This window comes from Colobus angolensis, unplaced genomic scaffold, assembly GCF_000951035.1.
Source record: "Colobus angolensis palliatus isolate OR3802 unplaced genomic scaffold, Cang.pa_1.0 Scaffold183, whole genome shotgun sequence".
Lineage (NCBI taxonomy): Eukaryota > Metazoa > Chordata > Mammalia > Primates > Cercopithecidae > Colobus > Colobus angolensis.
The window spans coordinates 2,865,361-2,882,900 of NW_012114966.1; the positions used below are offsets into that span (position 1 = coordinate 2,865,361).

General features: G+C 44.2%; 1 protein-coding gene across 3 annotated transcripts in view; it reads left to right on the forward strand.

Annotated features, from left to right (window-relative positions):
* ARHGAP26 (Rho GTPase activating protein 26) overlaps window positions 1–17,540 on the forward strand; it is a 474,474-nt gene that overhangs the window by 450,713 nt on the left and 6,221 nt on the right. The window contains exons 21-22 of one of the 3 annotated variants that reach the window (XM_011939748.1): window positions 6,843–7,118; window positions 13,594–13,685. In XM_011939748.1, coding sequence (XP_011795138.1) covers window positions 6,843–7,118; window positions 13,594–13,685 — 368 coding nt within the window. The remainder of the gene's footprint in view (window positions 1–6,842; window positions 7,119–13,593; window positions 13,686–17,540) is intronic. The other 2 variants (XM_011939749.1, XM_011939750.1) reach the window with 2 other exon arrangements.

Below are 17,540 nucleotides of genomic sequence, written 5' to 3' on the forward strand. Positions count from 1 at the left end.
CCTCAGTTCAAAATGCAGAAATCACCGGTCTTCTGTGTCCTTCGCGCTGGGAGTTGGAGACTGGAGCTGTTCCTATTCGGCCATCTTGCTCCGCCCCTGCCTGTAGCCATTTTTAAAATATGTTATCAAAGGCTATATAATGGCATTGGAAAGTGCCTTATTAAGTGGAAAAAAAGCAGGGTATTAACTGCATGTGTAGTACAATTCTCCAAAAAAAGCGAGGACAAATATGCCAAAGTGTTAACAGTGATTATCAGTGGCATAAATTATGTATGATTGTATTTCTTTTCTTCTTGATTTCTGGTATTTTCCAATTTTCCACAAGGCCGTCAGTAATTTTCATTATTAGAATTTTGAAAGATTAACTTCCTTCTTCACGGTCAGCTTACTCCTCCAGTAATAGAACCTCTCATCTTGTAGTAGCTCTACTACTGTGGTGTGGAGACCAGAGAGGGTCTGCCACATCCCTTGTCACACTGGGAGCCTGCCTGGGCAGCCCTGCCACAGTACGGCAGGCATTCCCTGGCTGGTCCAGCAGACGTTCCATCAGTCAAGTGAGTCACCACAGAAGGGTGTCAAGCTGATGATATTGCTACACACTGTACTTGAACTATCAGCCACAACCCAGTATGCTGCCAAACCTTTTAGCCTTATCTTCCTAAACCGTTATTCTTTCACTGTCCAGTGAATTTCAGAGAGACCGACTGGGACTGTCTGACTCCTTTTGAGGACACTGTGGGCCAGCAAACTAAAGTGGATGTAAGCCTACCAGTCGAATCCAAACCAGACCAGCAAATGTTCCTTCCATGCTAAAGTATATGCCATGTTGTTGCTGTCATTGGGCCTAGATGTGGGGGCCTGGCAGGAACCCAGGAATATTTAGGGGCACTGGGTATTCAGCTCAGTACACCCATCTGGACTCTGAGGGTTGTAGGAATGCCTTTAGGAGTCGTCTGCTAAAATTGTAGTTATAAAATCATTTTTCCCTCTTTTTAATTGTTTGTTATCCTTGGCTTCATTAGTGGGAAAGAGGTTGCAAATTTTATATTGGAGGTTTCAGAGCCAGGAGTGAAATTGACCATTTTGAAATTTGTCTGTTTTGTTTTGGGTTTGATGAGGGGCTGGAGGGAGCAAGATTTTTATTGTATTTATTTATTTATTTTGTCTGCCATTGTCATTTTCAAGTAATCCACAGCCAGACGCTTCTGTAGTGAAAGGAGAATTTAAGATTCTACAAAGAGTCTTGGGCCATAATAACCATCCCTGTGCGTCTTATATCTCACATATGTGTTTGTTCTATGAGTATGAGAACGCGTAGTCATACACCTTTAGTTTTGCATCAGAACTAAAATACAATGTGCTCTCTATTTCTTGGAGGAGTGTTCGTCTGTTTAGAGTCCTTCTGTTGCAACAGGCATCATTGTGGTACATAAAAATGTGCAGTAGTATTGTTGATGGGTTTATTGCCATGACTCTAAAGTACAAATAAACAAAAGGCATAATTTCTTTAGTCATTTAAAAAATCACAGAAGTGGAGAGTTCTGTAGATGTCGATTAGGTCTGCTTGGTCCATTGCTGAGTTCAAGTCCTGAATATCCTTGTTAATTTTCTGTCTTGATCTGTCTAATGTTGACAGTGGAGTGTTAAAGTTTCCCACTATTATTGTGTTGTAGTATAAGTCTCTTTGTAAGTCTCTAAGAACTTGCTTTATGAATCTGGGTGTTCCTGTATTAGGTGCATATATATTTAGGATAGTTAGCTCTTCTTGTTGCATTAAGTTAGCTCTTCTTTTTGCATTGATCGCTTTACCATTATTTAATGCACTTCTTTGTCTTTTTTGATCTTTGTTGGTTTAAAGTGTTTTATCAGAGACTAGGATTGCAATCCTGCTTTTTTATTTTTTATTTTTATTTTTTGCTTTCCATTTGCTTGGTAAATTGAAGTGAACTGCCATTCACAATTGCTACAAAGAGAATAAAATACCTAGGAATACAACTTGCAAGGGTTGTGAAGGATCTCTTCAAGGAGAACTACGACCACTGCTCAAGGAAATAAGACAAGGACACAAACAAATGGAAAAACATTCCATGCTCATGGATAGGAAGAATCAATATCATGAAAATGGCCATACTGCCCAAAGTAATTTATAGATTCAATGCTATACCCATCAAGCTACCATTGACTTTCTTCATAGAATTAGAAAAAACTACTTTAAATTTCATATGGAACCAAAAAAGAGCCCATATAGCCAGGACAATCCTAAGCAAAAAGAACAAAGCTGGAGGGAACATGCTACCTGACTTCAAACTATATTACAAGGCTCCAGTAACCAAAACAGCATGGTATTGGTACCAGAACAGATATATAGACCAATGGAACAGAACAGAGGCTTCAGAAATAATGCCACACGTCTACAACCACCTGATCTCTGACAAACCTGACAAAAACAAGCAATGGGGAAAGGATTTCTTGTTTAATAAATTGGCTGGCCATATGCAGAAAACTGAAAGTGGAACCCTTCCTTACACCTTACACAAAAATTAACTCAGTTCTGAAGGAGGTCAGGGTCAAGATGGATTAAAGACTTAAACGTAAGACCTAAAGCTGTAAAAACCCCAAAAAAACCTAGGCAATACCATTCAGGACATTGGCATGGTCAAAGACTTCATGACTAAAACACCAAAAGCAATGGCAACAAAAGCCAAGATTGACAAATGTGATCCACTTAAACTAAAAAGCTTCTGCACGGCAGAAGAAATTATCATCAGAGTGAGCAGGCAACCTACAGAATAGGAGAAAATTTTTGCAATCTGTCTATCTGACAAAGGGCTAATATCCAGAATCTACGAGGAACTTAAACAAATTTACAAGAAAAAAAACCCATCAAGAAGCGGGTGAATTATATGAACATATACTTCTCAAAAGAAGACATTTATGTGGCCAAAAAAATATGAAAAAAATGCTCATCATCACTGGTCATTAGAGAAATGCAAATCAAAACCACAGTGACATACCATCTCATGCCAGTTAGAATGGCGATCATTAAAAAGTCAGAAAACAACAGATGCTGGAGATAATGTGGAGAAATAGGAAGCTTTTACACTGTGGCCGGGGGTGCAAATTGGTTCAACCATTGTGAAAGACAGTGTGACGATTTTTCAAGGATCTAGAACCAGACATACCATTTGACCCAGCAATCCCACTACTGGGTATGTACCCAAAGGATTATAAATCATTCTACTATAAAGACACATACACATGTATGTTTATTGCAGCACTAGTCACAATAGCAAAGACTTGGAACCAACCCAAATACCCATCAATGATAGACTGGATAAAGAAAATGTGGCACATATACACTGTGGAATACTATACAGCCATAAAAAAGGATGAATTCATGTCCTTTGGAGGAGCATGGATGAAGCTGGAAACCATCATTCTCAGCAAACTAATGCAGGAACAGAAAACCAAACACCGCATGTTCTCACTCCTAAGTGGGAGTTGAGCAATGAAAAAACATGGACACAGGGAGGGGAACATCACACACCAGGGCCTGTCAGGGGGTAGGGGGCTAGGGGAGGGATAGCATTAGGAGAAATACCTAATGTAGATGACAGGTTGATGGGTGCAGCAAACCACCATGGCATGTGTATATCTGTGTAAGAAACCTGCACATTCTGCACATGTATCCCAGAACTTAAAGTATAATTTAAAAAAATCACAGAAGTACTATGGAGTATGTATTTTATTATTACACCAATTCAAACATAGTGGTAATAAATCTTAAAAAGCGGTCACTTAATACCAAATGTTACTGCTATGGCTAAACCATAAACAAACAAATGAAATTCTGAAATTCTGTTGTTAAAAATTGCATTTGAGGCCAGGCACAGTGGCTCATGCCTGTAATCCCAGCACTTTGGGAGGCCAAGGTGGGTGGAATACTTGAGGTCAGGAGTTCAAGACCAGCCTGACCAACATGGTGAAGCCCTGTCTCTACTAAAAATACAAAAAATTAGCCAGGCATGGTGGCGGGGATCTATAATCCCAGCTACTTGGGAGGCTGAGGCAGGAGAATAGCTTGAACCCAGGAGGCAGAGGTTGCAGTGAGCCGAGATCGCACCATTGCACTCCAGCCTGGGCAACAAGAGCAAAACTCCATCTCCAAAAAAAAAAAAAAAAATTGCAGTTGATACTATGGTAATCAACATGGGGATTGAGGAGTAAGTTGTTATAATAGTTACGAATATCCTGCATTCCAGCCACACCCCCAGATAATTTCAGCCATGTACTTCTGGCCAAGAACCACTTAGATATCTGAGGTTGTGAAAAACATTTAGAACCCACATTGTGTTCACAGAATATGTTCCCAACTATGCCATTAGCCAAAGGCATAATTCTTGGTACAGATGGAATAGGAAGCTGGAGGTGTTTCCTACTTATTAAAGTCATTAAAAAAAAAAAAAAAAGTTGGAAGGACTTTTTAATTGTCCTGTGGTAACCACTGACCAAAAGAACACATTGGTAAAAGCCCCTGGGTCTGGGCTGTTCTCTTGAACCTCCAAATTGTCCCTGGTTCTGCTTGGGTTCCTGGACTGGGTTGTGGTTTGAAAGTTGTTGCCAGGCCTTGCCTACTAGGTCATTGTCTGGTGGGGCGGGGTTGTGTTGAGAGGACTGAGAAAGTGAGGCCTCTCTGACTAGCAGCAACTGTGGGAGAAAATAGAGACTGCACAGTAGAAAGAAGTTGACACTTTTCCTAGGACTCGAGACAGAATCAAGGAGGAGCCAGGTATTAAGCTAATAATAGCTTAGCCCTCAGCTGATGGATCTTACTGTCTTACATTACTATTGTTTTTAAATCTGTTGCTTCTTGTCAAATATATTTTAAGCTCTTGAAGTCAGAGGACTTTGGCAAATATCATTTATTGTCTTGAACATACTAAGTGCTCAATGACTAGCTTTTGCTGGATTAACAAAAAAAAGTTTTAAAGAGTCATACTCTTTACATTTTATTTCTTCTCTTATATGAATTCCATCTGCTATATGAATCTGCCAGACTGAACACTGGAGGCAGGATTGGGGATTTTGTTGGAATTTAGAATATGTTGAGTCTTACTGTGATTCTCTATCACTGTATTGTCATTTTCCCATGCAAATAGGGTAGGAATCTAAAGGAAACACATGAATCAGTGGTTAGGAAGAGTTCTAATGCTATGACTGAGTCTATAAAGAAGCTTGGCACAGGCTAGAGGAACAGGGCAAGTCCTGCTATCTCAGAGGGAGTATACTGGCTGCAGGAGCCCTGGCCTTAGAATCAGCAGATGAGGTTTGAACCTCAGCCCTGTTACTTATAGGCTGGGTATCCTTAGGGAAGCCTCAGCTTAGCCCAGGTTTCCACATCTCTGAAATGGGAATTATAGCAGTACCTGTTTGTGGGCTTTTCGGGTGTGTAAATGACATTCATTAGTTTATTCAATAATGATTTGTTAAATATAATACCTACAGACACTATTTTAGATATTGGATATACAGCAGTAAGCAAAACAAAAGCCTCTGCCTCATGGAATTTATATTCTAAAAATATGCGTAATTAAATTTAATAAAGTGTTTATCAGTCACATTAGTTTGAGCCTCTCTGATGAACTCACACTGTGGTTTTTGCTGTTATTTGTCTATAGGAGTTACAACAGTAAGTAATTAGGGCTACTATTGTGGTGTCATGCTTGAATTGGTATAACCCTAGGGAAGTCCCAGTAAGTAGGACATTTGTGTGTGCCTGCTAAATTGCAGTACGCTTAGAAAGTCTGTTCCCCTTGAACCGGATTTCTGTATTTTTGCCCCCATGAAGTGCTTAGTTCAAACAGTCCAGCAGTCTGCTGAGATTCAAGGGTGGCAAGTGGTGGTGTGGCTGAACTGGTTTCTCTCAGTCATTGGTGTTTGCCCTATTTGTGATGTATGATTTCACAGAGTTGTGAAGGTGCTTGTGTCATTTGTGGAAATAAGTCAAAAGGCTAACACAGCCAATTAAAATCCACAAGCCACATTTCAGTGAGTAATTTCAACCTTTCCTCTCCAAACTTTTCATTAGCCACCCGTCAAAGAACAAAAAGAACAAATTGAAGGTTTCAGCTCATTTTTTTTTATTGCCTTCCCTCTGGGGCTTTTTCTTTGAGTATCGTAATGCCCAAATTCCACGAAAGGAGAAAGGGCAAGCCCGGGCAGCAAACCTCAGAGGAACCGCATTCTGCTGGTAATTGCATACCATCTCCCAAGAGGTGTATCTGTATTCACCTCCATCGGCTGTCACCTTCTTCATGCAGTACTTCAGATCTCCAGTGGCACACAGCCCATCTAGTTAAAAATGCAAACAGGAAATTATTTTCTCACTGAATGGCCTTTGTGGCCCAGAAGAAAAAAAAAAAGGTCATTTCTGCTGAGAGATAACCTGAAAAACACTCTCACAAGAGTGGAAGCTGAAGGCTCACTATAAGCTAGCCCTGCCTCAGAACAAGGCTGGTGATAGCATGTGTGTGTGGGAACTCATGTGCATGGGCTCAGGGCATTTGTCACCAATGGACATGATTGAAGAAGCTTCTATCACCTGGAAAGCAGTTGTTCTGCTGGGCAAAGCTTGTTTATACTCCGAGGAATTACAGAACAGACGTTACTTGATGCGGAGGTTTGGTCTGGAGGACTGTGACATGGCCCTGACAGCACGTCCCTGGGTTTCGGTGCTCCTCTGCTCTGCCCAGCTTTCCGTCATCTGGCCTCCCATGACTTCCTGTGCTCCCATTGTGGTTTCCCTGTGTGCTGACAAGTTTTCTGGTTGTTATGTCTTGCAGCCCCCCGAATCCAAGCCCAACTTCACCCCTCTCGCCATCTTGGCCCATGTTCTCGGCGCCATCCAGCCCTATGCCCACCTCATCCACGTCCAGCGACTCCTCCCCCGTCAGGTCTGTTGCAGGGTTTGTTTGGTTTTCTGTTGCTGCCGTTGTTCTCTCATTGGCTTGGTCCTCTCTTCATGCAGTGTTCAGCCTCCTCGTCAACTTTGTTCCCTGCCATCCAAACCTGCACTTGCTTTTTGACAGGCCAGAAGAAGCGGTACGTGAAGACTCCAGGTAAAATCTCGGATGATGACCAATCTGTTCCCGTTTATCCAAAGCTGACCAGGGACAACAGGGGGCTGCCTCTGCTCTCCTGTGGTTCCATCCTAAGAGACCAGAGCTAAAAGGGACCATTTGCATGAACCAGCATGGCATTTTTCACACCCTTTTTAACCCTGACTCAAGTTTCTGAACTAATCTCTCTGGTGCCTAGAGTTAGGGGAAGGAGCACCTTCTGAATCAGACTCTGGTTTTGATGGCTCTCTCAATTTCACGTGCTCGCTGTGCTTTGGTGTAAGATAACATAAGCGGGAACAGTGTTGAGACACGTGCCAACCTTTTCTTCTCTCTTTTTTATCAGGTAGCATCAGGCAACATTTATTTGCAGGGTTGGGCCCCTGGCCCTTGAGCGGTGACACCGAGTCACTTAGACCAAATCCTGTGGGGGAGAGCCAAATAGAACACAGAATAAAAGCTTGAGAGATGAAGCGATTTCTCTTAAATTGCTCATGGCTTATGCCTCCGTGTCCCCCATATACTCCCAGAACCATCCATGCTCCCAGCCTGCTTCTGTCTCTGTGTGTCATGAAGCCTGAGCTGTCCTGGGAACAGGCACTACCACTCTCTGAGGGAGAGCAGCTTGACCTAGTTCCTCTTCTCAGGGCCATGCTGTAGTTTTTCCTGCTTTTGTGACTTCCGCACTTAAGTTATTTACTCTTGTGCTCTTTGGGAAAAAAAGAGCTCTTTACAACCAGGAAAAGAATGAATAGGGATCCTGCAGAATTCCTATGCTGTGAAGCTCCTGAGCATGCTTCTCTCTCAAGCTTAGTCTCAGCTTTCAGACAACCAAATAGTAGAGCCCAGTTTTAAGCATCAGAAGCATTTTGGGCTTTGGGAGTATTTTCTCTTCTGTCTTTTTCTCCAAAGGTTGGATCCAGCAGAGAGGCTTAAATAATTGGTGAAGCCGAGTTTCACTTTTAGAAGAAAAGAAAACCCCATGCTGTTTATATAGATACAGATACATATATTACTTTATTCCCCACTAGGCACTTACACATCTATCATTTCATTCTATCCTCATGTGAGAATGAGAAGAGAAATGGCCTGAAACCTATTGTGGAAAAAGAAAACTAAAGCACAGTGAGGTGACTTGGACACGATGACATGACTAAATGAGAGCCAATCCAGAATTCAGGACTTCTCCCCCTCAGCTCAGCACTCTTTCCTCCAAACACGTGGGTAACCCCAGCTTTGAGTTTCCATGCCGCTCCCGGCCCAGAGCCTGGCTTGCTCTTTTAGGTTTTATACAGCTTTCTACCTGGCTTTGTCCTGGATGATGGGAAGGAGCTTTTCAACAAATTCTTTTTTTTCTCACTCTATAAATAAGGGAAATTTTCAGATCATGTCTTCCTGACATTCTAGTGATTTCCTGATCATTCATTGGACATCTTCTGGGCACTTTGGGAGACATTAACTTTTTAAGATACCAGAAATAGCATGGATTATTCTCATTAGATCATGCGGGCCTGAACCAGAGGAAACTAAGTGACCACAGACAAGTCAGCTTCCAAAATGCCTCACTCACTCATTAGAGAAACTTGGGCTTTAGGAGAATGTAGTTCCTTCATTTTTATCAAAATGGAGTAAAAATCTTCAAAATATTGGCCCTTTGGACAAAATGGGTGAAGAGACTCGAGAGTGGCATCACTCAGCTAAAATCCTAAAATGTCCTCTCTGCCTTGATGGTACTCACTTTTTTGTGACTCTGAGCTTTGGGGCCCTGTTTCTTGTCAAGTATCTTTACCTCTTCACTCGTTTTCATCTCCCCAAGCATTTCAGACTGTTTTTCCTTCCTACCTCTTCCTACCTCCCAAAGTGTTTCCAGATTGACAGAGGGCAGTGGCAATAGAATCTGCCCATCTTGTGTGTCTGGGGTCACAATCAGTCAGCACCTCCTTCCCTGGCCTTTGTTAGAATTTGGACACCCTTTAGGAAGCTGCCCTCTTGAAATAGTCAAGGCAGGCAGGGCGCAGTGGCTCACACCTGTAATCCCAGCACTTTAGGAGGCTGAGGCGGGGAGATCACCCGAGGTTAGGAGTTCAAGACCAGCCTGGACAACATGGAGAAACCCCATCTCTACTAATTAGTAAAGTACAAAAATTAGCCAGGCATGGTGGCAGGCACCTGTAATCCCACCTACTCAGGAGGATTGCTGGAACCTGGGAGGCAGAGGTTGCAGTGAGCTAAGATCGCGCTATTGCATTTCAGCCTGGGTGACAGAGCTAGACTCCATCTCAAAAAAAAAAAAAAGAAAAAGTCAAGGCAGAGTTGGGCTAAGTGTGTATGCCCGGTGGAGCACAGATAGCAACATTGCTGGGGAGCTAGCTCATCAGAGGAACAGAGAGGGCCAAAACCTATACACTGCAGTGTATAGCAAAGAGGTGGTGGTATACACCCATTATTCAAGTCCATTGAGGCCTCCCCCAAATCCACTTCCAGAGCATGAAGCTTCAGATTTCCTTCCCTGAGCAAAGCCTTTAAAAGTAAATATTGAATTAGACCTAATCAGTGGTCCCATGAACTTCTGAATGATGTCTCCTCTGGAAATTGCTTCCTGTCTGTATTAGTCGGTTTTCATGCTGCTGATGAAAACATACCCAAGACTGGGAAGAAAAAGATGTTTAACGGACTTATAGTTCCACATGGCTGGGGAGGCCTCACAATCATGGCAGAAGGCAAGGAGGAGGAAGTCCTGTCTTTCATGGATGGCAGCAGGCAAAAAGAGAGTTTGTGCAGGGAAGCTCCCATTTTTGAAACCATCAGATCTCATGAGACCCAATCACTATTACGAGAACAGTACAGGGAAGACCATCCCCCATGATTCAGTCATCTCCACCGAGTCTCTCCCACAACACGGGAATTATGGGAGCTACAAGATGAGATTCAGGTCGGGATGCAGAGCCAAACCATATCACTATCCCCTCTTCAAACCATTTATAGACCTTGTTTGTTCAAAGTCAGGAATGGAGATGCCTTTTGCAGCACAGTGGAGAAAGGGTGCTGGAGACGCATTCCCTCCATATTTCCCTTTTCTTTCACTTGCTCACCCCTCCCCCATAAAAGCCCACAGCCCCAAACCCATAACTTGCATTTGCACAGGAGTCCCTGGAAATTATGCCTAAATGATCAACCCTTTGCCACCTGCCAGTCTAGCTGGTCCCACCTCCCTGTAGTGCCATATGATGGAGAATGGGTCATCATTTTGCAAGGTTTGCAAGGGCATTTGAGGGAAACTCCTGTGAGTGCTTTCCAGGCCTTGTGCCATACTCAGAGGCGAAAATTAAAAGGGAACTAGCAGGAGGATCCAAACTTGTTCATGCCTTTAAAGGCCCAGCTGAAGTCTGAAGGGCAGTGTGACAGGAGCAGCCAAAAACTGCTCCAGGCTCTCTGTAGCCAGTTTTGAGATGCACTGTGAAGAATAGGAAGCCAAAGAACCAGTGATGCCTGGTGAAGATTTTTTATTTTTTTTCAGTCAGAGCCAAAGCCTACAAACACAACCTTTCTGCCAACAGGATTTGTCTGTTTTGGTAGGAACCCTACCTAAAGCAAACTGCTTAAGGCTTTTGAGAAGGAGTTATGGGACACTTGACTGTTGAGCTGACAAGCTTTTAAGAAGATAAGACTTTTTGGGTAGGGTTGCCAGATTTAGCAAATAAAATACAAATACAGCATACCCAGTTAAATTTGGATGGTAGATAAACAACAAAAATTTTTTCATATGCATATGTCCCATGCAATATTTGGGACATAACGTATACTAAAGAAATATTTATTGTTTAATCTGCCATCCAAATTTAACTAGGTGTCCTATATTTTATCTGGCAACCCTACCCATTCCTACTCCTTGGGCAATAGGAATGGCCCCCTTTAAAAGCACCTCTTCTATCATTTCTCCCATTTTTGTGCCTATCCTATGGCAGTAGAGGGAGATCTCAAGGGAAAATTCCTCCCATAGACTGTTGGCTGCTTATCAACTTGAGGAAAACACAAGGCCCTTTCTTGGCTTGCTTATTTATTTACTTACATTTTTTTTGAGACAGGGTCTCACTTGACTAGAGTACAGTAGTGCAATCTCTGCTCATTGCGGCCTCAACCTCCTGGGCTCAACCAGTCCTCCTGCCTCAGCCTCCCAAGTGACCTGGACTCCACACGTGTCCCATCATGCCTGGCTAATTTTTTTAATTTTTTTGTAGAGATGGAGGTGTCTATAGTCTGGTCTTAAATTCCTGGGCTCAAGCAATCCTCCCACCTCCCAAAGTGCTAGGATTACAGGCATGTGCCACAGCACCTAGTCTGTTATTTTTTAATGTATTATGTTATTGCCACTTCATTATTCAATTTCACAAACCTAATATCAATGGAATGTTACTCCTTTTGAATGATAATCTTGGACACCTGGACCATTCCCTTTTATTTCTGCCTGCCAAATACCCCTGCTGGTTTCCTGGCTTGCCCCTGTTTTGTCCCATTATCCTTATTTAGTGAGGTTAATAAGTAATGTTTGCGAAAATCCAGTCAGAGGAGCCTTTCCTCAGATGCTGTTTCCCTTACTTTTAGTCCCCCTTCCCTGGTCTCTTTGCTTTTTACCCACCTGCTCTGCCCTGTCCTCAAGAGGCAGAAATACTGCCTCAAAACCTGGTCTCTGAGACCCCGGCTAATGTGAACTGGATTCTCCTTTCACCTTCAATGTCATAACAGCCTCCATTTGCCTGTCAGTATAGTCTTTTATCTCTTTTAGCACTTTTCACAGCCAAGTCACTCCTCCTCTCTGCTTCCCAGCTTCTCAAAAAAAAAAAAAAAAAGGCCTCTTATGTTCCTCCCTGGAAAGTTGCACATAGGATATTTGGTCCTTGCTGGCCAACACAGACTTGGTTTCTTTGGCTCACAGACTGTGCCCTTTGTCCTGAACTTTATTCTTTCATCATAATTAGCCAGGAAGAGCTGTTTTCCTGTTGGAGCTGATGAATACTAAGGACTCTTCTTTCCCTCATTCCCAGGGGTCCCACTTCATTTTCTCCCACTTTCCCAATGTTTTCCCACCTGGCCATCATCTCTTGGCTCCTAGAAAACCAGAGGGAACAACAGTAAACTATGACCCAGTAATAAATTCGAGATAACCATTTACTTGGATCACCCTGCACAATGGAGACCATGTGGCTCACAAAGCTTAAAATATTTACCACCTGGCCCTTTGTGGAAAAAGTTTGCCACCCTCTGCTCTAGAACAGTGGCTCTCAACCCTCATTGCGTATTGGAATTACTTGGAGAGCTTTTTTAAAATACTGATGCTAAGCCGGGTGCGGTGGCTCACGCCTGTAATCCCAGCACTTTGGGAGGCAGAGTCAGGTGGATCACGAGGTCAGGAGATCGAGACCATCCTGGCTAACACGGTGAAACCCTGTGTCTACTAAAAGTACAAAAAATTACCTGGGCGTGGTGGTGGGCGCCTGTAGTCCCAGCTACTCGGGAAGCTGAGGCAAGAGAATGGCGTGAACCTGGGAGGCGGAGCTTGCAGTGAGCCGAGATGGTGTCACTGCACTCCAGCCTGGGCGACAGGGTGAGATTCCATCTCAAAAAAAAAAAAAAAAAAAAAAGATGCCTATATAATATCTGCACATCTGGGTAGAACCCAGGCATCTGCATTTTCTAAATGTTCCCCAGGTGATTCGGATGCACAGTGAGAGTGATTGTAAACACTCATTGGACGTGAGAAAAGCAAAAACAAAACAAAACAAACAAAACGCCTCATGTCCCCTATCCCTTCTTCCTCCTCCCCGCACTCCCCATACAGGTGCACGTGTGTGCTCGTGCACACACATGTGTAATTGTCCTCACGCACCTTGTCTATTCCCTCCCCTGGGAGTTGGAGAGCTCCAGCTCTGGAATCCTGCCTCACCAGCAAGACCCAGCCTAGTAAGAAATCAGGAACATCTGGGAGAGCTCATGTCCGCCCGTGGCCTGGAACTGAAACTTGGCTTTGCTGGAATTTCTCCTTTTTGACTCACTGAGCATTGCCAGCTTTCAACAGGGTCTGTTGGGAGTGTGTTCTCCAGAGCAGCTTGGAACTTCTTTCCTGCGCCTGCTTCCCTCCCCTCCCGCGAGGCACTCCCACTCCAAAAATGGGGCCCAGCCTGCCCTCCCGCTGTTTGGCGATTGTAACTCCCAGGTAGAGTTTTAACATGGCACAAGGTGACCCCACAAGAAGTGTAGTTTCTTGAAGCTTATGGCTTTTCTCTGAATATTTCTCATTTTTCTCCTGTGACCTTTGCAGCTTTCCCACCTCATGTCTTGCCATCTGGCTGCCTTGCCAGGCACTTCCCACGAGAGGGGACTAGGTAGTTTACAGGGAAAGGGAAGAAGAGAGATTAAATATCTGGGGCTTTCTAAGGGTTTTTTCAAAAATGTTAAATAAACTTCTGTTTTCACACAGCACACCGTTCCGGAAGGCGAAAGCCTTGTATGCCTGCAAAGCTGAACATGACTCAGAACTTTCGTTCACGGCAGGCACGGTCTTCGATAATGGTGAGTTTCTCATCCCCTCACAAAGATATGGGCGGGGGACAGGGGCAAGGGGAGCACATAAATAACTGGCATTTTCAAAGCTCCTCCCTAGGGAAAATCTCAATACAATGGGTAAGAAAAAAAAGCGTGTGTGTGTGTGTGTGTGTGTGTGTGTGTGTGTGTGTGTTGGTTTCTGTGTCTTTTCCCAAAATAAAAGAGCAGCAGCAGGACTTCCGGAGACATTGTGAAGAGTGAACTAGTGTAATCAGCTCCACGTTGAGTTGTTACCACCGTGAATGAGATTGTGCCTACAAAAGACCCAGCCCAGGACCTGAAAGTGGCTTTAAGAGATCCTACGCATCACATGTTTAAAATGGTACTCAACACGTATTAAGCATTCAATAAGTTAATATTTTTATTATTAAAACCATCGTCATCATTGTATCCGTCTTCGAAAAAGGCCCTGATGCTCTCATAGTTCACAGTGACAATTTTTCCTCACTTTTGTCTGAGCAGTGGGTGCTGCACCTGACTCTGGGGTCCTGGCTGTATCTGTAAACACATTCCAGGCCAGCGCAGAGATGGGTTCCTGGGGACCAGCCCTTGACTGTACTCATGTCTGCGGGGTCTGCTGTTGTGTGTGCCCAGCCCCTGCATTCAGCATAGCAGATACCCATCAGGTACAGGTAGACAAAAGGGGGAACAAGGCACAAAACATGGGAGTTTCCCAGGTCACACTCAACCCTTGGCCTTCTGGGTCAGCAGAAGGGGGAGGGATTACCCCAGAACTGCATGTGGGTGTCTGGGTCTGCATTCCCTTTTATCGCTCTCAAAGCCTCAAGCACTGTCCTTAAACCTTTGCTCCATTAACTTTCATCTGGGCCCTTTATAAATCACAGTGCAGAAACAGCCAGCCCAGCCACCTCTCCTGTTCACAGCTGGTGCTTGCAGGCCCCAGCAGACTGCAGGTGCAGTGCAGGTGCAATGGGGCTGCTGAAGGCTGTCCAAAGCCATTTTACTGGTGAGCGTCCCCCACGCAGGCCCAGGCGGCGGAGTCCTCACCCTGCCGAAACACGACACGGCTCTTACAGAAGACAAACCACAATGGGCTGCATTGCTTGGGCTTCTGCTCCCTGCTTTGTCAGCAGGGAAGGGGCTTCTGCCTGTAGAAGAGCAGATTTGAGAGATTCCTACATTGACAGGTGAATCCAGGGCTTAAAGGTCTGTCCTCTAAGTCCCAATTCACTGCTCACATGGGCAAGGGATCATCATGTTCCTATCAGCCATTCCCTCTGACAACACAAAGGACTCCTGATCTCAGGGACAGAATTGTTTTAAACTATCAAAAGTTATGTATATGCTTCCATCTTCTTTGTGATTCCTTTTGGTGAGTGCAGCCTTCTTCCATTTTTTAACGGTTTATTAAGATAGCCGTACAACCTACAATTTACCCATTTAAAATGTACAATTCAATGGTTTTTAGTATATTCAGAGTTGTGCAACCATCACCACTGTATAATTCCAGAATATTTTCATCACCCCCAAAAGAAACCCCATACCTTTTAGCAGTCATGCCCCACTTACCACAACCCATTTCCATCCAGCCCAAGGCAACCACTCTCTACTTTGTCTCTCTATATTTGCCTGCTCTGGACATTTCATACAAATGGAATTATACAGTATGTGATCTTTGAAACTGGATTCTTCAGTTTGCATAATGTTCAAGTTCATCCACATTGTAGCGTGTCAGAACCGTATTCCTTTTCATGTGTGATGGTATGGAAATAGCACAGTTTATGTAAGCTCATTCCTCGGTAGATGGGCACGCTGTTTCCACTTTTTGGCTGTTTGAACAATGCTGCTGTGAACATGCGTGTAGGTTTTTGTGAGGGCACAGGTTTCCAGTTCTCTTGGGGATACACCTATGAGTGGGATTGCAGGGCCACATTAATTCCGTGTTTAAGTGTTTGAGGAAACGCCAAACTGTTTCACAAAGAAGTTGCACCATTTTACCATTTTATGTTCCTACCTTCTTTCATTTTTAAGTCTTTCTGCAGTGGCTTAAACAGTTAAGCATAAAGGGGGAAAAAAAAAGAAGAGAAGAGAAGCCTGGGTGATTGTTAACTGCCAAGTCCTTTTTCTCCCCAGTAGAGTGTCCTTCAGCATCCACAGCCATCTTCACTGCCACACCGAAGCCCCGGGCGCCTCCACCTGTCACCTGGGCGCTTCCACTGGCCGCCCGACACATCTTCTCACTTCTGCTCTTGCTGCCATATCCCCCCCTTTACAGAGCAACGAGAGTGATCTTTGAAAAATGCAAATGACATTAAAGCCCTTCAGTGGCCTCCCCTTGCTCTGAGAATTCCTTACAAGGCCCTCCAGGGCCCAGTCCCTGCCCCTCTGACCTCTCGCCCTCACTTGACATACTACAGCGTCATAGACCTTCTTCATGTTCTCAAGTAAGGTCAGCAAACTATGACCTGCCGGTCAAATCCAACCCGCCACCTGCCACCTAACAATTCTGTAAGTGCTCCCGCCTACAACGTGGTAATCATCAGAAATCCTATAGGTATTGATAGATGAGAGCAGGAGGGAAGTTTGGTTGAATGAGTAAGAGGCCTTACCCAAGCCTTCCTGTGGGCTCTAGGAGTCGTGGCAGAGTTTGCTGATGCTGGTTTGTTTTTAACCAGCCTTGCCAGTGACCTTTCAAATTCCCTGAGGAGCAAAAGGCCAAATTAAACCTGAAAGAAAACACCTCTCAGTGTTGACTGAGTTGCAGTAGAAAATGGACCTGATGAAATGTTAGTACACTTTCTCAATTGAGTTAACTGAAAATATGTTATTAGGTCTTCTTTCCAGAGGAAAATGCTTATGTAGACCCTCTTCCTCCCCACCCCTTCACCTGTACAGGAGAAAATGAGGCATTACAGAACACTATCATTCTGCCTGGCGGGGGGCGGGGAGGGGGTCTTTTTCCTTGTTCCATTTCTTGTTAGTTTACCACTGGGGATATTAGGTAAAGACTATTTAATTTGTATGCTGTGTAGCTGTCAGATTAAACCATCAGACCAATCAGAAGAAAGTGCACGTGTGTGTGTGTGTGTGTGTGTGTGTGTGTCTTTGTGTATGTGTCAGGATTAAGAAGAATGAATAAGGAAGAGGAAAAGGGAGGGGCCCGGGGAGGTGAAAGTCTGCTGTTTCGTAATGATTAATCTCAAAGCCTTTGGATTCCAGGGGCCCCTACTGTGACTCTGTAGTGGCTGCTACTGTCAGCTCATGGACTTTGTGCAGTGGGAAATGGATGTGCAATACCTAGAAATAATTCCAGTGTCAGCTCTGGCCAATCTACTGGGAAACTGTCCATTTTAACAAGAGCACCTCAGACAGTAACTGGAAAGAGAAATAGCTCATATTCTCAGGAACGTTAGTCATCTTGAAGCAACATGATTCGTGATACCTGGAAAATGCACATGGCAGTCACTAAAATTGGGTTCTAGGGATACTTTTAACAAGATCTGAGAGGAGCTGGATCCGTTCATTCCCATGGTACCTGACACAGCACCACTACACAGCAGGCCTGTCCCAAGTTTCCTTTGCTGATGGAGAACATCCTCACGGGGGAGCCCCCAAGCTGCCTAGGAAATGGGTTAACAGGAGAGCACTCAGGGATCTCCTTCAGCTTCTCCAGGCATCTTCGCTGCCACACCCAAGCCCAGGCCACCTCCACCTCTCACCTGGGCGCTTCCACTGGCCGCCTGACACATCTTGTTGCTGGCTTCCACTCTTGCTCCCATAACCCCTTCTTCACATAGCAGCAAGAGTCATCTTTGAAAATGAAAATCACATCATGTTATTTCCTGCTTAAAATCTATCAGT